Here is a 12,717-nt window from a genome sequence, read left to right on the forward strand (position 1 = left end):
CAGCCATAAGTATTCAGACCCTTTGCTCAGTATTTAGTAGAAGCACCCTTTTGAGCTCATACAGCCATGAGTCTTTTGGGAATAATGCATTTTTTCCTGTCAATATGGGGTGCTGTGTATACATTGAGGGGGGGGGGGGAATTAACTTAAATGATTTTAGCAACTGGCTGCAATATAGCAAAGAGTGAAAAATGTAAGGGGGTCTGAATACTTTCCGTACCCACTGTATGCTTAAAGGCATTTAAAAGTGATGGAGTTTGTATTATTCAAAATTTTGACACTAATATTAATCCTTTCCAAGCAAATAAATATTGGCCTCCTTTACTACAAATAATTGGTACTGATATTGACCCTGAAAAAACATCAGCCTATCTCTACAGTTAATGAGTATCCACTTTTTGTGACGTTTTTGTTTGGTGGTGTGTTATGAGATTTTTTTTTTCTTATGTAAAATATGTGCCTTGGCTTAATAAAGGTTGGGAAATAGTGCTCTAAAACACTATTGTTGGTTAAACAAACAACTGGAATGACACTTTAAAAGAAATCCATGATAAAATAGACTTTAAACAGACACAGTCGTAAAGTTGGAGTGTAATATAAGCAGAATTATTTGCTCTAATAAACAAAATGGTGAAACCTGTGCCATCACCTGGATGATGGTGCACGTGAAATCATTGTCACTTGCCCTTTGTCGAGTAGTGTTTTGAAGTGACAAACAAAGACTCAGCAACTTTTTTCCCCCTCTACACACGTCACCTCTCTTCTTGTCAGATCTCAAGAGCCATGCTGACGATTGATTTGACTCATCCACGTGTCACGACGGTCTCTCTTTTTCTTCATCGTACCCCTTTCTCTTAATCCAGGGCTCTCTAAGCCGCTACCTGAGCGTTCAAACCAACGACTGGGTCAACAGCTGCCGGCTTGCTCACTCCGTCACTCGTGGCTTGGCGTACCTGCACACTGAACTCTTTAAAGGAGGTGAGCTGCCAAAATTATTGGAATTAGAATTATTCCCAAAGCCCTGTTTTCCAGCCAAGATCTAAAGCCTGCACAGTACAACTCCGTGTGGGTCTTTGCATGGGTCACTCTGCATCACTGCATTTGGACAAACGCACACTTCCATGCTGCCTGCACAGCAAGCCTATTTATAGAGTGGCCTTTAGCTTGCATCCAAGTCACACAAAATTGGAGAGAAGGACAAAGTGAGCTGATACGAATATTCCCAAGGCTTAGTGAAATCATTCTTCGTAGGCAGAAGTGACAACTAAACAGAGCTGCAACTCCCTCGGCCCTCCTCATTCTTCTCAATCAGCAGTGGTGCTCATCACAGCAGTCAGCGAGGCTTAGAAGTAGGGAGGGAAGACTGAGCGAAAGGCAGGTGGATGAGCAAGGGACAGGCGAAGATTCAAAAGGGAAAGAGGAGTCACCTGCTGTAACGGGAGCTGCGATCAGGATAGTCTCTTGATTCGATGCTCTAACTGCCCCTCTTCTGGTCAGTAGGATTGCACAGGGAAAGGATATTAGGCAATATGATCATAATCCTATTTTTGTAGCTTTGATAGAGGAGACAGAGTTTAGTTATTTAGTAACAGTGCATCCTGTTGCGGTAGAATGAGAGGAGAGGAGGACACTAAGCGATATGAGGGGATTTGCTTGATGTACAGTATAATTCAATATCAGTATACAGTGAAGGGATCTCATTTGATGTGGGTCTGAGACGCATAAAGTAAGATCAATCTCCGTTTTAGGACGCAGATCTATGGCTTAGTACTCTGGCGTGGTGCTGGAAATCCGGCGTATGAATTATTTTTTTTGGGGGGGGGGGGGGGGGGGTGCGAGACAGGACTCCAGAGTACGACTAAGTCGGTCGCATATAAGGCCCTAAATTCTGAATGGTGTAGCAAAAAAAAAAAAAAAAAAAGAGGGTGCGTGCAGGTGCCCAGTCATTTGGAAGAAAAAAACATTTCCGCGACTTGAAAGAAGACACATGAAACCCACCGTGGTCTCTAAACCAATCAGTTAGTGAAGGGCGGGGACCCTCCATCTTGGCCGTGTGTGTGCACGCGCACTTTTGAAATGCGGGCACTCACGTACACGAAGTTAAGTTTTCTGATGGCGAGCCAATAGCTGCACTGTTAAAGAAAATTGAGCGGCATAAATGGAATTAGTTCCAAAGCCTCACACCACCGTGACAATGTGGGAACATTTTAGATTCAAGCCAGATGAACGCGGCCATCCCGCTAACACCACTGAGCTGGTATGTTGAATTTGTATGAAGTCGCAACAAAGGCAACACAACTTAAAACCTCAAAGTGACAAAATCAACTTTAAACACAACCATCCCACCCAATTTCTTCAGCTGGGATTCTGGTAACAAAAAACATGGTGGCACATTTCCCGTCAGGTTGTAGTTACGGAACCTTTTGCCCAAACAATGCAAATACAAACGTGGCACATGTATGCTCACATTATATACAGTATAGCGTTACTCACTATTGTAAGAGATGTAGCCATTGAACATGTTGACAAAGCAGCGTTTATTAAAAAAAAAAAAAAAAAAAAAAGGCTGCAGACTAAATATTAAAGATGAAATGGTACAAATGAATTGAATCAAAACACGCTTTGATCTACATGTGCTGATTCATTTTGCTATAATTTGCACATTTTCTTAACCAACTGGAAACTTAATTGGCAGTATATTGCCTGTTCCACATTACAATGTCAATGTTTGTTATTCCTAGAATTAAAAGTGAATTGTTCTTAAAAAGGATGTACTTGCATTATTATGTTCTAATATCATTTTATCAATGGCATAAAAAAAATCAACAAAACTATTGTTTGTCGTCATAATTTTGGGGAAAATATATCATCCTAAACAATTTGCTATTGTGACAGCCCTAAACACATATATGTTGAGAGAGAGCAAGAGCAATGGATAACACAAAAATATTGCAAAAACTGTATAAGATTATTGGTAAATAATAACAAAAATCTGCAATATAGCGTGGCCGCAAAGCAAGAACCATGATATAGCAGAGGATTACTGTATCTGTATTTTGTGATGATAAGCTGCAGGGACTCATTGTTCCCAGGTTGGGACTCATTGTTTCCTAGACATGTGCATCCCGGGACTCACATAGTCTCAAGTGTAAAATGAGCTATGCTGTGGTAGCTTAATTTACAAGTTAAATTTGTTGCTTTACCAAGCTCGTAACTGAATGCCCTCTAATATTTTAAATCTGTTTTCCCCATTGAAATTAAAATGCCATTAATCTGTTCCAGCCACCTCAATGAAGCATCTTTTTTTTTGTTACGGTTCTAATAAAGAAAAATAGCCCAATTTTTTCAGCGAATAAATATAAAAATACAATTGAAGACAATGTAAAGAAATAAAGTGGTTATATGAACTGTAATTAAGTCAAAAGTCTCTCTCACACACACACATGCAGTAAGTAGTACAGTCGCATATCCGTGTGCTGATGTGTGCCTTTAATGGGCCGTGGCCTAGTGAATAGTCAGGAGCTCTTGACTCCAGCTCCATTTTCCACGTGACTAACGTCTTCTTCATGCTCGTTGCGTGTTTTCGTTCCCTATTTGTGTTTGTCTGCTTGTTCCATTAATAATTGGCTGAAAGTGCGCCAGTGACTGTGACCTTTTTCCCCAACTTCACTCGAGCAGCACCATATCAGAAGCTCACTTGTAACTCATATTTTGGCCCGCAACACAAAGCTAAAAAATCGACCACACGACGTCTCGTAACTCAAAAAAAGTAAAAAAAATAAAATTAATAATAATAATTAAAAAAAGTAAGGGCACTTGTAAGTCAAGGTATGAGATAGGAGCTGTAGCTATCCCTATCTAACTGCTGGGCCTAAATCTGTTTATTTTTCAGCTGGTTATGCACATTGTATCTTGTTTTAAAAGCGCAATGTTCCTGAACTGAATCAATTTTAGAAGCACCATGACCTCCATTATCAAATATTGTCTCACATTTCTTCCTTCCTTCTTTCAAAGACATGTACAAGCCAGCGGTCTCCCACAGGGACCTGAACAGTCGGAATATTCTTGTTAAGGCCGATGGCACTTGCGTAATCATCGACTTCGGCCTGTCTATGAAGCTGACGGGTAACAGGCTGGCACGCCACGGGGAGGAGGAAAACGCTGCTATCAGTGAGGTGAGAGCAAACCCTTGGTAACAGTTACTTGAAGGAGAATTTAATCAAGGGAATGCAGTGGGCATGGCAATAAGTGTTCAAAATGTAATTTCGTAGGTGGGCACCATCCGCTACATGGCGCCAGAGGTGCTGGAGGGTGCAGTGAATCTGAGGGACTGTGAGTCTGCGCTGAAGCAGGTGGACATGTACGCTGTGGGCCTGATCTACTGGGAGACCTTCATGAGATGCACAGACCTTTTCCCTGGTAAGACTTGACACGCACACGCGTTTTTCAAAGTCGGAGCATAAAACTGGTTCCTAAATTTCACATCTCTCCTCTAGGCGAATCTGTATCAGAGTACCAGATGGCCTTCCAGGCGGAGGCCGGGAACCACCCGACGTTCGAGGATATGCAAGTGCTGGTGTCGAGGGAGAAACAGCGGCCCAAATTCCCAGAAGCCTGGAAAGAGAACAGCTTGGTATGTGTGTGAGGAAGAGAAGAGTCAGAAGGGGAGCAACAAAAATGCCAGAATAGCAAAATGTGGAGAGGAATGTCACTAATTAAATGCAAATGGTTGATATTGGTGGGTCAAAGGTTTGACACAGATATAGTAAACCTCACGTTACGTTCCAGACCACCCCTGCAACAAGTGAAATCCTCGATATAGAAATTCCCTATTTAAATACATATTTGGCATATTTTCATAACATTTACAGCGCTTAAATTTTGTAAACTTTTAAAACAATACAAACACATTTAAACACTTGTAATAATGGATATTGAGCGAGCACGAGCAATGGCTAACAGAAAAATATTGTACAAACAGTCTAAAAAAATAGAGTAACAACTGTAATAACACTTACCCCAAAAAATCTACGTTATAGTGGGATCGTGAAGTGTGAACTGTGATATAGTGGGGATTTACTGTGTTGCGAGCAAATGATTTCAAACTAAATATTGAATGTTATTCACTTTAATCTATTTCATCTAGTCTTTTTCACTAAGTTTGGTCATCTAAATGTGGTGTTCTGTGACCAATATTAATAATTTATATAAAACTAAAATAATCAGTTGTGTATCAGATCCAGCTGTAAATACCTGGAAATAAGAGTTGAAATGTACTTTTGGACAGGACTGTATATTCAGTTTTTAAGACAGGACCTTGAAAAAAAATGGAAATATTAATAATGAACACGCACACATCAACTCGTGCATAACTCACTTCAATAAATTATTTTACGGATGAGCTCGTCTTTCACATCTGGTGCATGTTTTCGAACTCCGATCATGTGTAAGTAAGCCATTTATTTTGAACAATAATATTGCAAGATGAGTTTGGAATCATATTAAAGTATTGTGGATCATGGTTTGTTGTATATTTACCATGTAAACCATTAGCATAGGCAATTCAAAATGTTTTAGAGGAGGGTGTCAATTATTTGCGGTTTTTCACCCATTTTTTGTATACTGCATTTGCAAAACATTTTTTGGACCTTCAAGCTATGGCTCCCTAGTTTGGAAATGGGGGCTGTAGATACAGTTTGCAGCCGATTACTATGCGTCTTATCTGGCAGGCGGTTCGCTCTCTAAAAGAGACGATGGAGGACTGCTGGGACCAGGATGCAGAGGCCCGCCTCACAGCCCAGGGTGCAGAGGAACGGCTGGCAGAGTTGCTCCTCATTTGGGACCGCTCCAAATCAGTCAGCCCCACACTCAACCCCATGTCGACCACACTGCACAATGAGAGGTAAAATTCTAAGGGGTTCTTCATCTGTTTTAATGGCTGCGCTTTAAAACCGGAAATTATTTCTCCCATTTCCATCCAGAAACCGCGTGACACCCAAGTCTGGCCCGTATGGCGACCATTCCTCGACTTACATCGAAGAGCACGAGGGCATGGCCAAAAACACGCAGGCCGATACCACAAGTTCTGCAGGTGGCCGAGTCGGGGGCGGACCCGTGGAAAGGAACAGGAACTCGATCAACCAAGAACGCCAGCAGCAAGCTAACGCCCGACTGCCCAGCCCAGAGGCTAGCAGCACCAGCGGGGCTTGCTTGGGTCTCAGAGGGAGCCCCTCAGCCTCCACCACGACCACCACTATCATTTCTGAGTCCGAGGGGCCAACGGGGTGCGCCACAGTCCCAGTCTGCCTCCACCTAACTCAGGAAGACCTGGAGACCACCAAGCTTGATCCCAAAGAGGTCGACAAGAACCTGAAAGAGAGCTCAGATGAGAACCTTATGGAACACTCGCAAAAGCAGTTCTGCTCGCCAGACCCACTGAGCCCAGGAAGTTCCAGCTTGCTGTACCCCCTCATCAAGATGGCAAGTGAGGCCTCGGGTACGTCCGAACCCGCTGCCTCCATGCCTGCCACCGTCTTCCCGCTGCCCAAGCAGCAGAACCTGCCCAAAAGGCCGTCTAGCTTGTCCCTGCGTAACAAGTCAGCCAAGAAGGAATCGTCATCCTCTTCGCTCAGGTTCAAGTTCGGACGCTCGGGGAAGTCCAACCTACGGCAGGTGGAGGGATCCAAGATTAACAGCAGTGCAGTAACGGGCCCAAACATGGATGCAGAAGCTCATCGAGGCGTGGGCATAAACAATATACCCGCTCTACGAGATGTGCACGCTAACGCCAGCATAAATGGCGCCATTAACGGTCACAACAGCGGCATTGTCTCTTCCGTGGCCATAAGTGGAGATACGGGTTTTGGAGGATCCGGTGTCATTCACAACGGAAACGGAGCGTTGCGCTCCGATGACAGTCGTCTCAGCCTCGGCGTCATCACGGCCAGCCCCGACGAACACGAGCCGCTTCTTAGCCGTGAGCAGCCGGATCCCAGAGACCCGTCTTCAAGCGTGGCCGCGCTGCGCTCGGCCCGACCGAACACCAACAACAACAACAGCAACACGGGCCATGGCCGGGACGATGGCAACAGCGGAGGCGAAAGCGAAGGAGGCGGAGATGAGGACACTGGTACGGAAGGAGGAAGCGGGGCTCCCACCGGACCTCCGGGAGAAAGCGCCGGGCTCTGCTCCGGCGCCTCGGACTTCCCGGCGACGGTCACCATGCGAGACGAGTCCCTGCTCAGGCAGCCCAGAGTTCGGAGACCTGAGAGACCCAACTCCTTGGACCTGTCCTTCACCACACAGGACCTGGCCTCATTATGTGAGACATCAATTAATACTTCCAGTTTCCTCAGTCACAACACCGCGAAGGTTGCAGTCATTACGGCGGTGGGGGGTTAGTAACACATGAATTGAAGGTACCTGTTGATTTACCAAGTGCTTCACAGTAATAAATTTGAAAAAGGGCAGATCAGTGCCGTTCTCGACGGAAAATCCAGAGTCCGGCCAAAACCTTCAAAATGTGTTCTTGAGACCAAGACCCGGTCTTACAGTGTTACAACAACAGAGCTCACGGTGTTGAATTTAGTGACCGCTTGTCACAACATAAGGGGCTACCACCTTCACGAGGCTCATCAATAGTATCAGCTAGCATACCAGCCTAATATAACATGCTAGCACAAGCTGATGTGACATGGTTGACAAAAATGTGTACTGGTAGCCCTGTCACCATAACACATTTTTTAGAACGAGATATTTTCCCAAAAACTATCACGATAAACGAAAAAATATATATATATTTTATTTTATTATTATTATTTTTATACCTCTGAAATCATGAAAAATAAGGCCCACCCTCGAGCTGCAGGACTGTGTGATTGGTCCGCTGGAGACGTGCCCATCACCTGTCAATCAAATATGTTAGCTGTAACAACGACTGGCTGAATAACGTGTGCCGCTGAGGTTATGCTTAAGAAACAGTTAACTTTCTCATGTGTGTAACTCGGAGCAAGACGCTGACGTTTTAAGCGACATCGCTGCGGCAGAGCGAGCTGTTTAGCTCGTCGACTAGCAAACTATAGTGTCTCTGTTGTGTGCTACGCACTGCACATGGAGCAGGGATGTGGGGTATCGGACGGAGCCAACACCTCCCGCCGGCGTTCCACGAGCCCGCAAGCAGCTAATGACACAGCCGTCGGCTCATGGCCCACCACAACAATGAGAATTTATCGAGTCCAGGAAAACCGTCGTGTCCATTTTATATATCGCACGATAAGTCGATATAGTAATTATCATGACGGGCGTATGCACTAGCACTTTACACAAACAGTAAGTCATCAAACTCACGTTTTGGCATTGCCACACAAAAATAAATGTCAGGGAACACAAGCAAATTGTAACGGCAAAGTGGCCATTAGCTTCATCGAGAAGCAAACACAAACTCTGTTGCAGTTAAACTGTGCACGAGAAACAGGACATCTCAAATGCGGACGAAAAGCATCATCAATCAAACCTAACAGCAACAGTAAGATGGCACTAAAGTAATAATTTGATTGCTTTTGCCTGAGCACAAAAAACAGTGACTGGGCGAGTTTTTCTGCCAATATTGGAGGATAGGTTCCCCCAAAAAAATGTGTAGTGTTGCATTGAAATATGTGTGACCCGAATTAAGACTTTTTCAAGATACAAGCCGTCCTTTGGCGGTTTTATTTTATTTTGTAATGTTTCAAAATTGAGATACAAGCGCTTTGTGGTGCCAGTGAACTCTACTCATTTCGCAATTGTTAATGATTGTTTCACTTGGGCAAACTGAACAATTCTTAAAAAAAAAAAAAGGCTTCAAGCTGTTTAATGCCACTCCCAATTCACTGTCAAGCTAAACAAACTAGGAGGATGACACCTGTATTAAAACAAACACCTAGCTTAGCCTCAAATCCAATGTTAATGCTAACACATAAAGGGAAATGCATATATATATATATATATATATATATATATATATATATATATATATATATTGCCAGAACTAAGACGAGCGTGCAAAATCCTCTCGGACCCTCCCCACCCCGGTCACCAGCTCTTCCAGCTCCTTCCCTCGGGTAGGCGCTACCGATCAATGCAAACTAGAACTAGTAGACATTCCAACAGCTTCTTCCCTCTTGCGATCAACTTCTTAAACAGCTAACCTACAATTCCATTACAACATGCTGGCAATTTTTTGACTTGAGTTCGTTGTCACATTTCTGTGGGGCCAATTATACATCACTCGTGCACTCACTGTAGTTGTCTCGCCATGCTGCACTATTTGCATATACTGGGCGCTCATGCCAGACTAGCATCTGCTCCATTTGCACACTGATTGAGGAGTATCTGCAACATTTGCACAACCAACATTGTCCCAGATTGTCGCACTACTCGTCACTTTAAACCGCATACACTCCTTGAAGTCTCGGCGCCCTTTGCACAGTGGTCATTGCACCGGACTATTGCAATATTAGTCATTCGAACTGCTCTAAGTGCTAGAGGACTCTGCATCTTTTTGCACAATTGTCCAAAAAAATAATAATGTACTGGCATGACCAGATAACTAGCAACCCTTTACTGCTCAGTGACTGTTTTTTTTGTCAATGTCTTTCTGTCTCCAAAGTCTGTCTGTTGTCGTACTAGAGCGGCTCCAACTACCGGAGACAAATTCCTTGTGTGTTTTTGGACATACTTGGCAAATAAAGATGATTCTGATTTTGATAACCTTTTAAGTAACTGATATTTGAACACAAATGGTACAGCAACACATTTAAACATTCAATATAATGGTACTTGGTGAATATTTTTAACTGAAACTTGTCAGCCCATCAGCGAAGGGAGGAAATGTATTGAAGTTACACCGTTTTGCTGTATTTTTAAGTCATTTTATGACCATAAGTTCTATCGGCAAGATCACAGAAAAACGTTCCCCAAAAAGGCAATTTTTTCCAACACCCAAAAAAAAAACTTAATTTCTCCAGAACCCGTAATCCGATTTTCAACATTCTTGGTGAGTTGTACTCAGGTTGAAGTGGCCAATCCTACCAGAGTTGCTGAACAGGCATTTTGAGAGACTGTCATTTTGGGGAAATCTCATCATTTTGCTACTGTGAGGTCTATATTGTCTGTCTGTCTGTCTTTGACTTTTACTGCTCCCAGGTGACAAAGGGGGGCAGCAGCACATGATACATTGAATTGAACACCGATTGTGTAATTCTATTTAATGATGTCATTCCTATGTTTTTATAAAGTACATTATTATCGACCGCTTTTTTTCCCCCCGTAAAAATACTCAAACACAAATATATATATTTTTGTAGCGGAGACGCTGGAATGGATTAAAGGTATTTCCATTCATTTTAATGGCGAAAGATGATTTGAGGCATGAGTGATTTGAGTTACGAATTAAACTCTTATCTCAAAGCACCTCTCTATGCGTCTATCCATATGCCAACAGTCATGAAAGTTCATTCCTGTTTGCAGGCGACAGCTTGGGGAACCCAGACAGCGCTTTGGGCACCAGCGATAAAATCAAGAAACGTGTCAAAACGCCGTACTCCCTGAAGAAGTGGCGGCCGACCACATGGGTCATCTCCACAGACGCCAGAGGGCTCGAGGTCAACAACAACAACAACGGGTCAGGCCGGAGCCAAGGACACAGCCATAACCGGCCCAAGTCCACTTCGGCCATCTACCTGCGGGGCGGAGACTTGATCGACGAGCGCGGCGACACACACGTGTGAGCATTCCACCACTCTGGTGAAGACGGGACAAACCATGTTGTTGAATTGTTGTTTTTTGGGGGGAAGGGGGGCTCAGCAAGAGGAAGCTACAGGGAATCCTGACCTTAGTCGAGTCCCATGTACACTACAGTTATTAAGGTCACGCTTCTGTGTGTCTTTTCCGATGGCGTCATTTGCTTTAAACGCAATCCAAGCTATGCAGCGTTCTCTCCTGCTCGTCCATTTCCTACATTGCATCTGCTGTCCCCTCATGTACGCTCCTCACAAGCATACAATTGTTTCTTTCTACGTGCACTTTGAGCCGATGAGATCGGCGTTTGGTCCTGCCCTGCCCGGCGTCACCGCGACGCCGCACGAAATTCAATCATGAGCTCTTGTTTTTGTTTCATTCAAGCACAAGGCCCGGTTGAAAAGAAGACACGGTCTTAAAAGACAGAACAAACTACTTTTTATTTGTATGTTGTTGTTTTTTGTTTTGTTTTGTTTTTGTATGCAAGACTTGTCGCCGTGGACTATCCATGTTTTGTATCATCACATAACTTAAATTGTGCAATAGGATGTAGCTTTTAGATGTTTTATTGTTCCTATAATTTTGTTTTTAAACCCTCAATCATATTTTGATCTTGTCAATCTCTTTTGCACTTATGATTAGTCGCAATAATCAACCTAGCCCCCGACCCCTGATTGAAGAGGAAAAACAAATGACAATCCTTCTCTTTTTCCGTATCTGGGGCATCTTAAAAGGGCCACGAGCAATCAAGCTCATACGAGTGGTTGAGAATATTGGGACTTTTCCCCCACGCTCTTTCCACACAATCGCACCATGAATATTTTGTTTGTTTTGGTTTGGTTTTGTAATGCTCTCAAACCAAGACTCTTGTCCCAGTGTCATCTGACTTTGTTTGACTTTTATATATGTGACTGAATACTACAACCCAGAGACTAAAAAAAGTCCAATGTGTGCTTCTTGGAACTGTGTTGGAAATGAAGAAAAAAATCAAAAGAGAGACAGACAAAGAATACCAAACCCTCTTCCAAAGCACGCTGATTATTATTTGTGCTACTGGTCACATAATTAATGTTTGAATGGGTGGTTCTAGAATACAGTATGTTTGTGTGTTTTAAGTAATTTTGTTTTGCTGGAGCCCAGCGCTGTACAGTCAATGTTTGTTGTACCCATTCTGTATGCTCAGCACCACTACAGGATTCATTAAAGGTCTCATTTAAATTTTTGTAATCTGTAGTAATTTGTATGCAAGAAAAAACTATTATTGCATTTATTTACATATTTTTGGTGGGATTCTGTGTTGCATTCAATGGACATGGCTGACCTTTTATTCCATTGCTTTGTTCGTTTGCTTGATAGAATTTCCATAAAACTTTTCAAGACACTATGGAAGAAAAAAATCTCAATAAATGTATGAAAACATGGATTTGTCTGTTTAGGTCATTGGAGGCGGGGCGGGGCGGGGCAGATTTTATATTCTGGTGGTCAAAGCCAAAAAAATAACCACATCTGAAAAACACAGACTGTAATAAGGTAACAAAGAGCCAACTAACAGTCTTCAGCGACGATTGAACATGCAGTGAGGGATAGGGACTGAGCCCTGCCACGAAAAGCAAAGATCCAAAACAGCTTTGGTTTTCCCCACTTCTCGAGTTGGCTGCGCTTGATAATGTGAAATACTGTTCTCAAAATGGGGTCTGCGAGCCGTAACTTGGTAGTCTACAAAATCCTTTACATCCTTCCTGAACGATATGATTGCTGGACATTCCTGTGGTGTTTATACTTGCGTATAATTGTTTAAACAGACGAATGTAGCACCTTCAGGCATCTGGAAATTGCATTTTCCTGATAGTACACAAAGAAGCAGTGTGTATCAGGTGTTTTCAAATCCACCCACAGGTGTTTCTTGAATTAACTCAAGTGCCCTGAATTGTTCAAAGGCAT

At 43.1% G+C, this 12,717-nt stretch overlaps 1 protein-coding gene across 2 annotated transcripts in view; it reads left to right on the forward strand.

The window, feature by feature from the left end:
- Positions 1-12,197, forward strand: part of LOC133483626 (bone morphogenetic protein receptor type-2-like) — a 78,940-nt gene extending 66,743 nt beyond the window's left edge. For both annotated transcript variants that reach the window (XM_061785092.1, XM_061785103.1), the window contains 7 exons: positions 864-978; positions 4,015-4,175; positions 4,272-4,419; positions 4,497-4,633; positions 5,730-5,902; positions 5,982-7,321; positions 10,507-12,197. In XM_061785092.1, the coding sequence (XP_061641076.1) occupies positions 864-978; positions 4,015-4,175; positions 4,272-4,419; positions 4,497-4,633; positions 5,730-5,902; positions 5,982-7,321; positions 10,507-10,766 (2,334 nt within the window). In that variant the 3' untranslated portion in view covers positions 10,767-12,197. The remainder of the gene's footprint in view (positions 1-863; positions 979-4,014; positions 4,176-4,271; positions 4,420-4,496; positions 4,634-5,729; positions 5,903-5,981; positions 7,322-10,506) is intronic.
- Positions 12,198-12,717: the final 520 nt, after the last annotated feature.

The sequence above is a fragment of the Phyllopteryx taeniolatus genome, chromosome 1, assembly GCF_024500385.1.
Source record: "Phyllopteryx taeniolatus isolate TA_2022b chromosome 1, UOR_Ptae_1.2, whole genome shotgun sequence".
NCBI classification, from domain to species: domain Eukaryota; kingdom Metazoa; phylum Chordata; class Actinopteri; order Syngnathiformes; family Syngnathidae; genus Phyllopteryx; species Phyllopteryx taeniolatus.